Source organism: Equus quagga, chromosome 14 (genome assembly GCF_021613505.1).
Source record: "Equus quagga isolate Etosha38 chromosome 14, UCLA_HA_Equagga_1.0, whole genome shotgun sequence".
NCBI lineage: Eukaryota > Metazoa > Chordata > Mammalia > Perissodactyla > Equidae > Equus > Equus quagga.
In genome coordinates this window covers 65231101-65244373 of record NC_060280.1, presented here as the reverse complement: position 1 = coordinate 65244373, position 13273 = coordinate 65231101, and the positions used below count along the sequence as shown (strand labels likewise).

The window sequence follows — 13273 nt, the reverse complement described above, 5'->3', positions numbered from 1 at the left end:
CAGGATGGCCTTACAGCAACAGCAGCTTCCTAGATGGTTTTTATATTGTATTTGAAAACAGCCCTAGGCAGGAATATCATAATTTCAAGGCCAAACTAAACATCATCTTACCTACAATCTGCATCCCCCAAAGGAACTGCAAGGTGATGGGGACAGACCATTTCTGCATAATATACATACTTTCATTTACGAACATTTGAATACAGACTTTCTATACACACATTACCTATATAATAAAAATGTACATGGCATGAGTATATGTCACTGTATAAATATAGAGTTTTAGAAATCTTGAACCCGCGCTTCCTGTTCACATCAGTTTTTCCTCTTCTTCCTCCCCAGTCAGGTCCGTCATTTAAGAGTTGGACAAAAGGGACAAGTGTCATTTGTGTTGGTCTGGGCCCAGAATTTGATACACTGGAAAGAAAGAAAGACATAGCTCAGGTTTATCTGGAAAGATGGAGCAAAGGAGAGGAGAGAGTGCCGTTAAGATTCAACAGGTCTACGGAATGCATCCAAAGTCAGAAAAGCTTACCATGGGGGACTAGAAGGGCTATTTCATTGGCTCTTAGCCTCAAAAGAATCTTCAGAGCAGGTGAACCTGTCCTTTTTCCAGGGAACATTAACAATCAGCTAATAACAGTGTGCAGCTTGCTCCTTCTTAGGATCCATTTAGGCTGCAATGAGCGTCCATCTCCTAAGACCTATCACCCTTGAACCTCATTCAGGATTTCCCCTTACCAAGAATTTAGATGTAAATTCAGTTCCTACCTCTTGGAAAGACAAAATAGTAAAAAGGAATCATCCCTGTTGCTCAGAGACTTAACTCTGCTTGGTAACCTAGTAAGAGAGGAATATCTTGTCAGCTTGTGAAGATAACCTCTAACAGGCAGGCCTTCAAGCTATTCTGTTAATGGAGTTACTAATCTCACATTCAGGTTCCCTGTTCCACTCCTCTCATCTAAGCAAAGTCTCTTGAAAATACTACATTTGAAACAGCAGTTAGATATGTATATCTTATTGTCAGTTTTCCAAGAAAGTGGCCTATCAGTGCTCTAGTATGAACTGCTTATCCAGTCCCCTAAAGGGAATGGGGCAAAGGAAGCTGGGAATGCCTGGCTGCGAGTATTCTGAATTCTGCTGAGGTTTTAAACCACAATTTACTGAAAACTTTATGTTTAGATATTAATGATGAGCATCAACACAGTAAAATGTTCAAAAAAATTTAAATTATCTCAGCTATCAAAAGCAATAGTGGCAGCTGAGGAAGGTATGCAGCACCCACCTCCTTATGCAACACATGGGTACACGCCATTGGATGCAGCTCACTGGGCTGGACAAGTTTCTGGCACATTAGACACAGTTTACAGGTGGCTGGAGCCTGCAGAACAGAGGAGGGACAGTCAAAAGAGCAAGCAACCTCTGGGTCTCCTTGACTTTCATGCCCACGATTCCATCTACCATTTCCTAGTAGCAAAAAGATTTTGTACCAAAATAATTGTTCAAATACAGATTCTTGCCAAAAGCACTTGCATTTTCCAGGTGGGGGCTGTCTACAACCTAGCTGATGAGCTAATGGTCTCTGCCTGCACTCCACCTGTAAACCCGCTCCCTCCTCACTCCCCAGCTTCTCCACACCCCAGTTTTTGAAGAAAAAGAGTCTTACATGTGAAGACCTTCCAGGATATGAAACTTGGGCAGAAGGCAAGAACATTGGGGTACTGATTTGGGCCAACGGAGCAGGGAACAAGGCCCGGATCCGACCGAGTGGCTGTGGGCAGAACCATTGTCAGAGTAAGGAAAGAGAGTCTGAGTAACAGAACATATAACACAAAGAAATCACTTATTTCCCAATCCAGCAAAGGAAGAAAGCAGACTAGATACCCCTGGCCATAGCACTGCTTCCCACCCTAGATTTTTCTGAAATCTGCCTCTTCTCCAACATCTTGGCAGGCTGAGTTCTCCCCCAAGTAGCTTGTCTCACCTGAGTACTTGCTGCCACCCGCTCATGTTCTGCCAGTCGTGCAGCTACCAACTGGATCAGTTCCTCCATGGTCAGGCCTGCCATGGTGGTACGTGCTGTTTTGATTTGCTGAAGAATGTTGGTCATCTGGGCCCTAAAAGAAAAATGGTGAGGGGAGAGATTCTGTGCTATACTCATGGGGAATATCCATGAAACCTCCCCTATTTTAACCCCTAGACATTTTTCTAGCCAATATTTTTTTTAATTAATCTTTAAAGATACTTACTTATTGCATTGTGGGAACCGAGTCAGCAGCTTCTCCAGGATCTTCTCCAGTTTGTCTACTGGTTGGGGCCGGGGAGTTTCAGTAGAAGCCTTAACACCGCCCAAGCCTGGGGGAGGCGGGATGGAGGCGCCAGGGGGCATGTGTGGACCATGGGGGCCAACAAGGGAACCCAAGCCAGGGCTATTTCTCCCATGGGAGCCAGGAAGGGGTGGGGAAGGCTGGTTGGGCTGAGAAAGGGCAGGGTTCAGGATTGGGAAAGACAAGGAACGGGGATCTGCACTAGGCATAACCATGGGCATTGTGACCTGCCCAATGGAGAAGGGCATCCGAGGAGCCAGAGAGGGATTGGGTTGAAACACCTGAAGCATGAAGTCTGTCTACAAGAGGGGAAGAGGTGGAGGACAAGAGAGAAGGGAAGAAAATGAAAGTTTAGGAAACTGGAGCAGAAATCAATGAGCAAATCTTGCACCAAATAATACCAATAATAATCATCAAAAATAATAAAACCAGTATCTTCATAAAAAGAACAAGTGAAAGACCGACTCTGCCACCAACACAGAGAGGTGGACTCCCCAAAGCCAGCACTCTTACCTCTGATGGGGGTGGAGGCAAAGTGGGGGTAGGGATTTGAGGGAGGCTGCTCAGCTTGGCTCCATTCCTCACTAGCTGGATATGACTATTAAATTGGTCCTAGAAAAGAGAGAAAGGAAAGGATTATCCTTTACTGATGAGCTCAAAGGGAGCCCCACCCAGTATCAGGAAAACAAGGGGAGGGGCAGGATAGGACCTAAATCTCAATGCCAAAGATCCCTCCCTATCATCAGAAGTGTTTAATGCCAGATTAACTCTGACTCAATGATCACCCATTACTACACTTACCCGAACATTCTTTTTCATTATCCGAACTCCATTCAGTCTTGTCTCCCACTCCTGTTTGGAACGAACTGTCTCTAGTGTTGGGGGAGTTGACCTTTCAAGAAACCAACAGTAATTACAGAATTAAAGAAAGCCCAACTCCTAACTCTCTGAGACAGCAGAACAGTAGCTGGCTAATGGGTCTGGAGAGATGAGGCTGGAGCAGGTGCAGGAGAAGGCCAAGGTTCTAAGTTGTCTGCCTCACTTTAACTCCAGCATCTTTTAAGCCAAGTATTGGAGAAAGAGAACCAACCACAGAGAGAGGGTTCTTGCCTGCCTGAAAATGCCACAGGGGTCCTCCAGATTCCATGGCAGAAAGAGGAGAAATTACTATATAAGAAACAAATCTCCAAAGACATTTATATGCTCTGACAGCATAAGAGATACTGTTCATCCAAATGGAAATAGTACAATAAAAAGTACAAAACTATAAAACTGTAGAAGGGAAGAGTTAGAGAGTGAAGAAGTTGAGAATACAGGAAAAGAAATCACTGAATAATTCCTATTGCAGAGAGATGCCTTCAAAAGTCTGTGAAGACAGAATAAGTGCCAGACTAGCTAGCCTAGGGTTTCAAAAACCTAAAGAAGCCCACACTAAACTGCAGGACCATTAAAACTCTTGAATGGAAAGGTACTCACTTGAGGTAAGTAAGGTGCAGTTCTGCCTCTTTTTCTGCTTCTTCTAGTTTCAATACCAGCAACTCTTTCCGACTCTCTAGTGATAAGATCTAAGGAAACCACATACACACAAACACTTTATTAATTTTGCATACATGAAAGCTGCCCCTAGATAGTGAAAACAATTGTTTAGTGGCTAAATGGTATAATACTTATATGGCTTAGAGGTATAATACTATATCTCTAAGTATATACCATCTAGAAGCCCAAAATCAACACTTTCCACACACCAGCTCTCCTCACCTCTGCCTTCCAGGCCCGTTCTGTCTCTTCCATAATGTTCCGATTTATTTCACCATCCTGATTCTTGAGCCTATCCAGTTCCATTTCCCACACCTCTCTGTAAGATAAGAAACAAAGAACAAGACTAAGGGGAGAAAGACAAGCTTGTTAAGAGACACGAGGGCGAAAGTAAACCCCAAAATTGGTCTGCCACATGTGTTACAGGAAGTCTTACTCTAAGTATTACCGATAGACATAAATTTGTCAACGTTTAAAGTGGTCTGTAATTGCATAAAGACCCTATATTTGAAAGTAAGTATGCTCTTATCTCCACTTGCTAAAATAAGGCTACCCGGAATAGGAAAGAGTGTACTGAGAACCAAAACCCACAGAAGGCAGAATGTTCTTCTATGTTCAAGGAGGACTCAAAATCATTATGGCATTCCTCCTATTTCCCAACTTGTCTTTTAGTATGGGTGGTGAAGAATGCAGGACTAAACACGGGGGTCCATTTAAAACTTACCTCCAATGCAGCAATCACTAATTCACTACTGAGTACATAGATACTGGCTTACTGACTTTTCACATTTCCTTAGCTATAGCAAATATTATTTGAAAGGAAAAAACATGCTCATCATACCTCAGGACTTCTCCTTTCCATTGGTTTCCTCCCTTCTTATGCCACTCCCCCCGCCCTATTCGTAGGGTGTAATACACATAACTCAGTATTAGGGTGACCAACTGTCCCGGTTTCCAGACACTAAATGTTTTGCAAAATAATCTCAACAGAAACAGAGCTAAAAACTAAGAAGTTGAGTCCTTAGCCCAAATATATTTCTTTCAGAATATATTATATTCTAGGCAAGGCAAAGGGAAACAAAACAAAAACTGTTGGGTGAGTTAATATATAGGGGTTGGCTGTCCTGCATTTAGGGTAGATTATGAAATCCTTTTCTCTGAACTGAAGCTAACAGAAACCCATACAGAATGAATGAGATCAGACATTAACAGAAAACATTTACCCTGGGATGAACTGCAAACTTACTGTTTATGAGGCTAGAATTCTTCCTTGATTCAATTTAATGCACCATCTACTAAGCAGCCTACAATGTATGAGGCATTCTGCTAAAAGCCGGGGATATGAAGATGCCTAGTTCCTGCACCCAAGAAGCTCATGATCCAGTAGTTTTCCAGGTGAACAAAGCGAACAAGGAAATTCTGGGCAGGTCAAAAAGCAAGTGCAAAAGCCAAAAAGAGAGAGAGTACCAAACTAAGGCAGTGGTCCAGGGAGTGCAGCAGGCAGCATATACAAGTCAAACACTGGGTAGTGTGGTCTGCACTGGGGATACAGACAAGAGTGTCACTAGCATAAAGAGTCGCAGAAGCCCTAGGGATGGAAGAAATAATCTAGAATAGCAGCGTGTAAAACATAGTCTACGGGCCCCTAAAATCCTTTGAGGGCCTGGTCTATGAAACAAAAACTAACTTCATAATAACTCTAAAACTGTCTTTTTCATTCTCGTTCTTTCACGAGTCTACAACAGCGTTTTCCTGAGGCTACACCATGTGTGATGATATTATCACTTTGATGGCTAAAAGAATATATGCTCCTGTATTCTTATGTTTTCTAGCATTTTCAAAGATAGTAGGTTTAGGGTATAATTTAAGCTCTCAATTTTTTTCTTCTGAGTACTTCTTTTGTGTTTTTACTAGCTATCTTTAATTATACTTACTATAATCTTACTATTGTCCAATAAATCATTACTATAAAAATCTCAAAGTTCTTCACGCATCTAAGTAGAAACAAGTACTTTTGTTATTTTGTTTTGCAATAATACTTTCTAAATTTTTTGAAAACTTTTCTCAATTTTTAAGTTATATCTAAAATGTATTATTTTAGAATTTAATATCTTTCTCTAAAATAAAAGAAAATGTATTTGTAATTTTTCTCTTACATTTAAGAATGAATCATTGGCTCAAAAAAGGGAGATTGAAGATTTGTTTTTCTCAACCCACAGCTGTAATATATAATCTAAAAATACTAAAGAAGATGCAACTGGCCTAGAGTTATCTGACTCAAGGAAAGAAAGAATCTACTCCAAAGAAACTGCAAAATTGTAAATAAGAAACCAAAGTGTGACAAGAGCCATCTTTCTCTTGACTTCATAGTTGTTAATAATTTATTTTACTTTATCTTAAGCAACAGAACATTTTCTAATTATATTGCACCAGTTAGGTTATGGTGACATTTTGAGACCAATCATTCAGAATTTAAAGAAAAAGGAAATGAATATTTTAAATACAGACATGATGAATTCTTTAAAATTCTCAAAAATTGTTAAAGCCTTTCAAAGTGGAAATGAAAAAGGCACTGAAGAATCTTAGGGTAAGCTACTATATTTCATTAACTGGGGAAACAACCTTGTACAGCTGACAGTCCTACATGCCTGCTGGATGAAAAGTCAGTAAAATAAATCACAGCAGTGCCACTTTTTAATCATACAGAAATTCATCAAAGTAAAGATTTTGCTGCAAATCTGAAGACTTAATTAAGATCTCATCTGCAGAATTGTAATTTTAGTTTACAAATAGATGAATGTACAGGCATGTCTAGACTTGCTATTTTGGTTATGTTTGTCTAGTACTGGCAGCCGCTAATCATCGAAGATGACGTTGTGTGTGAATTCTTGGCAACAAACACAGTGATGTTCACATAATCCAAGTTAAATAACCTTTTTGAATCTCATGGTTTATCCTAGAATAACTGTTGACACTTATACTGCACTTTTAGTATAAAAACTATACTGGATAAAAATATTGGCACCATACATAAATCAAGGCAGTGGCACCAGATTATACCACTAGGCACTGTATTCTTTACTGCCACTCCCTTGCAGCTGTGGAGGAGGGACAGTTTTATTTAAGAATGCCCTCGATGAAGCCATAAAAAATAATAATCTTATTAAATCTTGACCATTAAATACACACCTTTCTAATATTCTGTTAGATGAAATGCTATATGCCAAAGTACAATGGTTGACTTGAGGAAAAGCACTTGTGAGACTGTCTGAGCTGTGAGTTGAGCTAGCCTCTTTTTTCATGTAACACTATTTTTATTTAAAAGAACAACTGAGAAACTATGGTTTTTGAACTTGAGTATTTAGCAAACATGTTCTTGGAAATGAACTAAAACTACTCTTGTTATTTCAAAGAAAACAATTGACAATAGTTATTGCCAATAATAAAATTTGAGCTTTCAAGCAAAAATCAGAATTTTACAAAATCTATACCAGCCATTGGGAGCTTGAAGGCTTCCCATTACTTAAACACTATTCTGATGAGATCAATGTGCTATAAACAAATGTGATTCTTTAAATATTGTATAATAAAATGTATCCACACTTGGAAGAGCTGCTAACTCTGAACCAATATTTTCCAAATTATCAATCCATCATGCTACCAAGTCACCTGTGCGACCCACTTGGCACTGCAGAGTTCGTGTAAAGATTATTTTAAGCTGAAGACACCGGAGATTCATCAGATGCAGCAAAACAGCCTTCTCCAAGCTTCCCTTAACTAAGAGCAGCAACTTCTGGGAAATGAGGCTGTCATAAACTTCTCTTCAGGGCAGAGCTCCTCCCAGAAGAGAGAATGCGAATAAAACCTACCCTAAATCCCTGATCCAGTGAGTTTTATGACCCTAAAGGAGACAGAAAAACCACTCATACCTGTATAGGCAAATATCACAAACTTTTTACCTCCTGTTTGTTCTCCTGAAAATCCATTTATCTTTCCAGAAAGTGCTATCAGTGCCCTTTATCCCCAACTTCTCAGAAGTCATTTGTTTTCCCATAAGTGTCTTTCTCTCCCTGCCCCTTCACCTACTAAGATGGTAGATAAGCCCCAAATTCTAACCATTCCTTTGAGATACCCATCACTGAGTTCTCCCAAATGTATGCACTTTGCATGCATAAACTTTTTCTTTTCCTCCTGAAATCGGTCTTTTCTCATTTTAATTTGCAGGCCACAGCTATTGAAGTAACAGAGTAGAGGGAAAAGTATTTCCTCCCATAACCAACAAAGTTAAAACATCCATTCAAAGTGCAAGGTAAGCCAATGGATTTTTTTTTCTTTTTCTCCCCAAATCCGCCCAGTACATAGTTGTATATTTTAGTTGTAGGTCCCTCTGGTTGTGGCATGTGGGATGCTGCCTCAGTGTGGCCCGATGAGCAGTGCCACGTCCATGCCCAGGATCCTAACCAGCGAAACCCTGGGCCAGATCAGCGGAGTGTGTGAACTCAACCACTTGGCCACGGGGCCAGCCCAAGCCAATGGATTTTAATGTAACGGTACAAAAAGTTCACTGATGTGGTTTCAGATTCTACAATGCAATTAACCTCTAAGAAACTACCAGCTGTCAGGTTTTGGAGTACCATCAAAGAAGAGTAACCACAATCAACAAGAAGGCTATTAAAATACTCCTCGTTTTTCCAAACAACATATCTGGGTATCACCAGATTTTCTTCATGTATTTTCACCAAAACAATATACTGCAATAGACTAAATGCAGTAGATAGGACAATTAATTTTCTTTCATTAAAGAGACTTGCAAAAATGTAAACAATGTCATTCTTCAAACGAAACTGATTTTTGCTCTGGGTTAGGCAAAGATTTCTTAGGACACAAAATGCATGAACCACAAAAGGAAAAAACTGATAAACTGGACTTTATCAAAATTTAAAAGACACTGTTACAAAATGCAAAGGCAAGTTACACACTGGGAGAAAATACGTGCAAAATGCATATTTGATAAAAGGACTTGTATTAAGAATACTCAGTAAGAAAACAAAGTGCTTTTTTAAAATGGGTAAAATATTCAAATAGATACTTCAGCAAAAAAGAATGACAATGGCAAATAAGGACATGAAAAGATGTTCACCATCAATAGTCCTTTGAGAAAAGCAAGTTAAAACCACAATGAGATAACACTAAACACTTATTAGAATGGCTAAACCCAAAAAGACTGATAAGACCAAGTATTGGCGAGAATATAGAGCAACCGGAATGTTTATACATTGCTGGTGGGAACGCAGAATGGTACAGCAACTTTGGAAAACAGTTTGCCAGTTTCTTATGAAGTTAAGCAAACATATGGCCCAGCAATCCCACTCCTAAGCTTTACCCAAGAGAAAAGAAAACATGTCCACATAAAGACTTATACCTGAATATTCAGAGCAGCTTTATTTATAACAGACAAAAAATGGAAACAACCAAATGTCCCTCAACTACTGAATACCTAAACAAATCTGGTATAGTCTTATAATGGAACTACTACCCATCGATGAAGAGCAATAAACCATTGTTACATGCAACAACATGGATGAATCACAAAAGCTTTATCCGAAATAAGAAACAGACACAAAAGGCTACATATTGTATGATTCTATTTAGACAAAGCCCTAGAAAAGGCAAAACTATACTGAGAGAAAGCAGACAGTGGTTCCCAGTGGCTCAGGGTGGAGGAGGCAACTGACTTCAGAGTCATGAAGGAGCTTCTTAGGGTGACGGAAATCTTCTCTACCCGACTGTGGTGGTGGTTATACGACTGCATACGTTGTCAACACTCATCATTTGAAACAGGTGAATTTTATCACACATAAAGTATACCTCCACAAAGCTGAGTTTACAATTGACAACTTCCACCCCTAGAGCCACTGTCTATCTGCTCCACTTCCTGTATTCACCATCCCAGACATCTCATTGTCAGTCCTCCTCTCCTCCCTCTAACAGTCAACAAATGTCATCAACCCTAACTCAGAATACCCCTCCTTTCTGTTTCTTTGCCTCTTAGATCAGGCCTTCATTTTATCTCGCTGAAATTCCGTCTTCTTGACATCAGTTTATCTGCACTTTAGCCCATCTAACTTAATGCAACCAGGGTTATCCTCCTAAAAATTAAATCTGGAGAGCTTCCATTTCTAGTAAGGGGAGAGTTGCTCCTAACAGACCAACCACCCTGCAGGTAAAACACTATAAATTCTACACAGGGGCCGGCCCGGTGGCACAGCAGTTAAGTTTGCATGTTCCACTTCAGCAGCCCAGGGTTCGCCGGTTTGGATCCTGGGTGCGGATATGGTACCGCTCATCAAGCCATGCTGTGGTAGGCATCCCACATATAAAATAGAGGAAGATAGGCATGGATATTAGCTCAGGGCCAGTCTTCCTCAGCAAAAAGAGGAGGATTGGCAGATACTAGCTCAGGGCTGATCTTCCTCAAAAATAAAATAAAATAAAATAAAATAAAAAAAAAACAAAAAAATAAATTCTACACAAAATATAAAAAAGCACCTCTGAAGGCACTAAAGAGCAAATAAGAACCAGGCACAAACTGGAGAAGATCTGACAATTGGAAAAAGTGAATATCACTGTTGTTTCCTGTTTTCTATGGCTATTTATCTAAGGGCAAACCCCAGCCAGCTCTGTGCTGATGACTAAAACTAAGATAGAAACCTTGCAGCCTTACCAGATCAAGAACCAAAGGATAAAATTGGGAGCTACCATAACAAGTAGAAAATGAGGGAGAAATCCCAAAACAAGAAAGAGCCACAGATGCAGAGTCCCCAATTCTGCATATAAATCTGCTCAAATCTCTGGATGTTCCTCTGAACCATGCATGCACGCACAGAAGAGACTCCAAGGAACCCAGCTACAGATAAATGCACTGAGCAGAGGCCACAGCTGCTGCCCACTAAACCAAAGTATGTCATTAAAGCCCAGTCAAGGAAACAGCCTGATAAAACAAATTCAAAACAAAACAAAACAAAAAATCAAGACTTTTTGGAGGAATATAACAGAATCCAGAGTCTCCACAATGCATTATTCACAATATTCAGAATTTAGCCCCACCATACAAAGAAACAGGAAGTATGATCCACGGTCAAGAGCAGGACCTGTAAACTATGGTCTATAGGTCAAATCCAAGCTGTCATCTATTTTTGTAAATACAGGTTTTTGGGAACACAAGCACATTCATTTTGTTTACATATTGCCTATGGCTGCTTTCATGCTACAACAGAGCTGAGTAGTTGTGACAGAGGCTGTATGGTTGGCAAAGCCTCAAACATTTACTATATGGCAGTCAATCTCTTCCCTCCACCCTCAGCCACTGGCAACAACTTATCTGCTTTCTCTCATTATCATTTCACCTTTTCTAGAACATCATGTAAATAGAATCATACAGTGCAAAACTTTTGTGTCTAGTTTCTTATTTGGATAACGCTTTTGTTTCTACTCCTAGCCAAGAAAAAAAAAGCAATCAATGAATAAGGACTCCAAGCTGACCAAGATGTTGGAATTAGCAGGCAAAGATTTTAAAGCATCTATTTTAACTGTGCAAAAGCACATAAAGAAAAATATGCTCACGAGGAGTGAGCAAATAAGAACTCTCAGCACAGAAACAGAAACTATAAAAAAAGAACTAAACTGAAATGACAGAACTGAAAAATACAATACTGGAAATATAAAACTCACTGCATGGGCTTAAGAGCAGAATGGAAATGATATAAGAAAGAGTAAGTAGGGGCTGACTCCGTGGCCAAGTGGTTAAGTTCATGCACTCTGCTTCCACAGCCCAGGATTTCGCTGGTTTGGATCCTGGGCGTGGACCTAGCACTGCTCATCAAGCCATGCTGAGGTGGCGTCCCATACAGCACAACTAGAAGGATCTGCAACTAAAAATATATATAACTATGTACTGGGTGGTTTTGGGGAGAAAGAAAGAAAAAGAAGATGGGCAAAAGATGTTAGCTCAGGTGCCAACCAAAAAAAAAAGAAAAGAAAAAGTAAACTTGAAGATATATCAATAGAAACTATCCAATATGTTGAACAGAGTAAAAAATATTGGGAAGAAATGAACAGAGCCTCCCTGAGCCATAGGACAGTATCAAAAGGTCTAACATATGTGAAAGTGGAGTCCTAGAAGGAACAGAAGGAATGGGACAAAAAAATATCTAGAAATTACGTCAAAATTTCACAAAATTGGAGAAAGACATAACTTTACAGGTTAAAAAGCTCAGAAAACCCCAAATAGAAAACATACAATGAAAATTGCAAAGTCAAACTGCTAAAAAACAAAGATAGGAGATCTTGAAAGAAGCCATAGAAAAAAAAAATGACACAATACATACAGGGAAACAACAATATGAATTGTCATTGACTTCTCATAAGAAACAAGAGGAGACAGTTTATATTAGAAAAACATCTTCAACTGGATAAATAAATTGTGGGATAGTCACACAATGGACTACTACTCAGCATTAAAAAAGAATGAACACCTGTATCTGCTAAAGAAATTGAATTGATAATTAACAACCTTCCAAAACAGAAAATACCAGGCCCAGAGGGATTCACTACTAAATTCTACCACACATTTAAGGAAGAAATTATACAAATTCTCTACAAGCTCTTTTAGAAGACAGAAGCAGAGGTAACACTTCCTAACTCAGTCTATGAGGCCAACATTACCCCAATACCAAAGCCAGACAAAGACATTAGAAGAAAACTAAAGACCAATATCTCTCATTAACAGAAATGTAAAAATTCTCAACAAAATATTAGCAAATCGAATCCAAAAAAGTATAAAAAGAATTATACACCAGGACCAAGTGGTATTTATCCCAGGTATGCCAGGCTAGTTTGACATTCAAAAGTCAATTAATGTAATGTATCACATCAAAAGACTAAAAAATAAAAATCACATGATCATATCAGTAGATGCAGAAAAAGTATTGATAAAACCCCACACCCATTCATGATTAAAACTCTCAGTAAACTAGGAATAGAGCGGAACTTTTTGTTTTTTAAGACTGGCACCTGAGCTAACAACTGTTGCCAATCTTTTTTTTTTTTTCCTGCTTTTGCTCCCCACATCCCCCCAGTACATAGTTGTATATTTTAGTTGTGGTTCCTTCTGGTTATGGCATGTGGGGCACCACCTCAGCATGGCCTAATGAGTGGTGCCATGTCCACGCCCAGGATCTGAACTGGTAAAACCCTGGGTTGCTGAAGCAGAGCACATGAACTTAACCACTTGGCCACAGGACCGGCCCTGGAACTTTCTTAACTTAATAAAGACTATCCACAAAAACCCTAACAGCTAATATCATACTTAACGGTGAAGAATTTGAAGTTTTCCCAAGATGAGGTGCAAG

General features: G+C 39.5%; 1 protein-coding gene across 2 annotated transcripts in view; it reads right to left on the bottom strand.

The window, feature by feature from the left end:
• Positions 1-34: 34 nt before the first annotated feature.
• RNF214 (ring finger protein 214) overlaps positions 35-13273 on the bottom strand; it is a 38560-nt gene continuing 25321 nt past the window's right edge. For both annotated transcript variants that reach the window (XM_046685732.1, XM_046685733.1), the window contains exons 7-15: positions 4086-4182; positions 3804-3892; positions 3129-3219; positions 2841-2939; positions 2250-2626; positions 1985-2117; positions 1667-1771; positions 1286-1381; positions 35-417 (exon numbers count right to left, since the gene is read on the bottom strand). In XM_046685732.1, the coding sequence (XP_046541688.1) occupies positions 352-417; positions 1286-1381; positions 1667-1771; positions 1985-2117; positions 2250-2626; positions 2841-2939; positions 3129-3219; positions 3804-3892; positions 4086-4182 (1153 nt within the window). In that variant the 3' untranslated portion in view covers positions 35-351. The remainder of the gene's footprint in view (positions 418-1285; positions 1382-1666; positions 1772-1984; positions 2118-2249; positions 2627-2840; positions 2940-3128; positions 3220-3803; positions 3893-4085; positions 4183-13273) is intronic.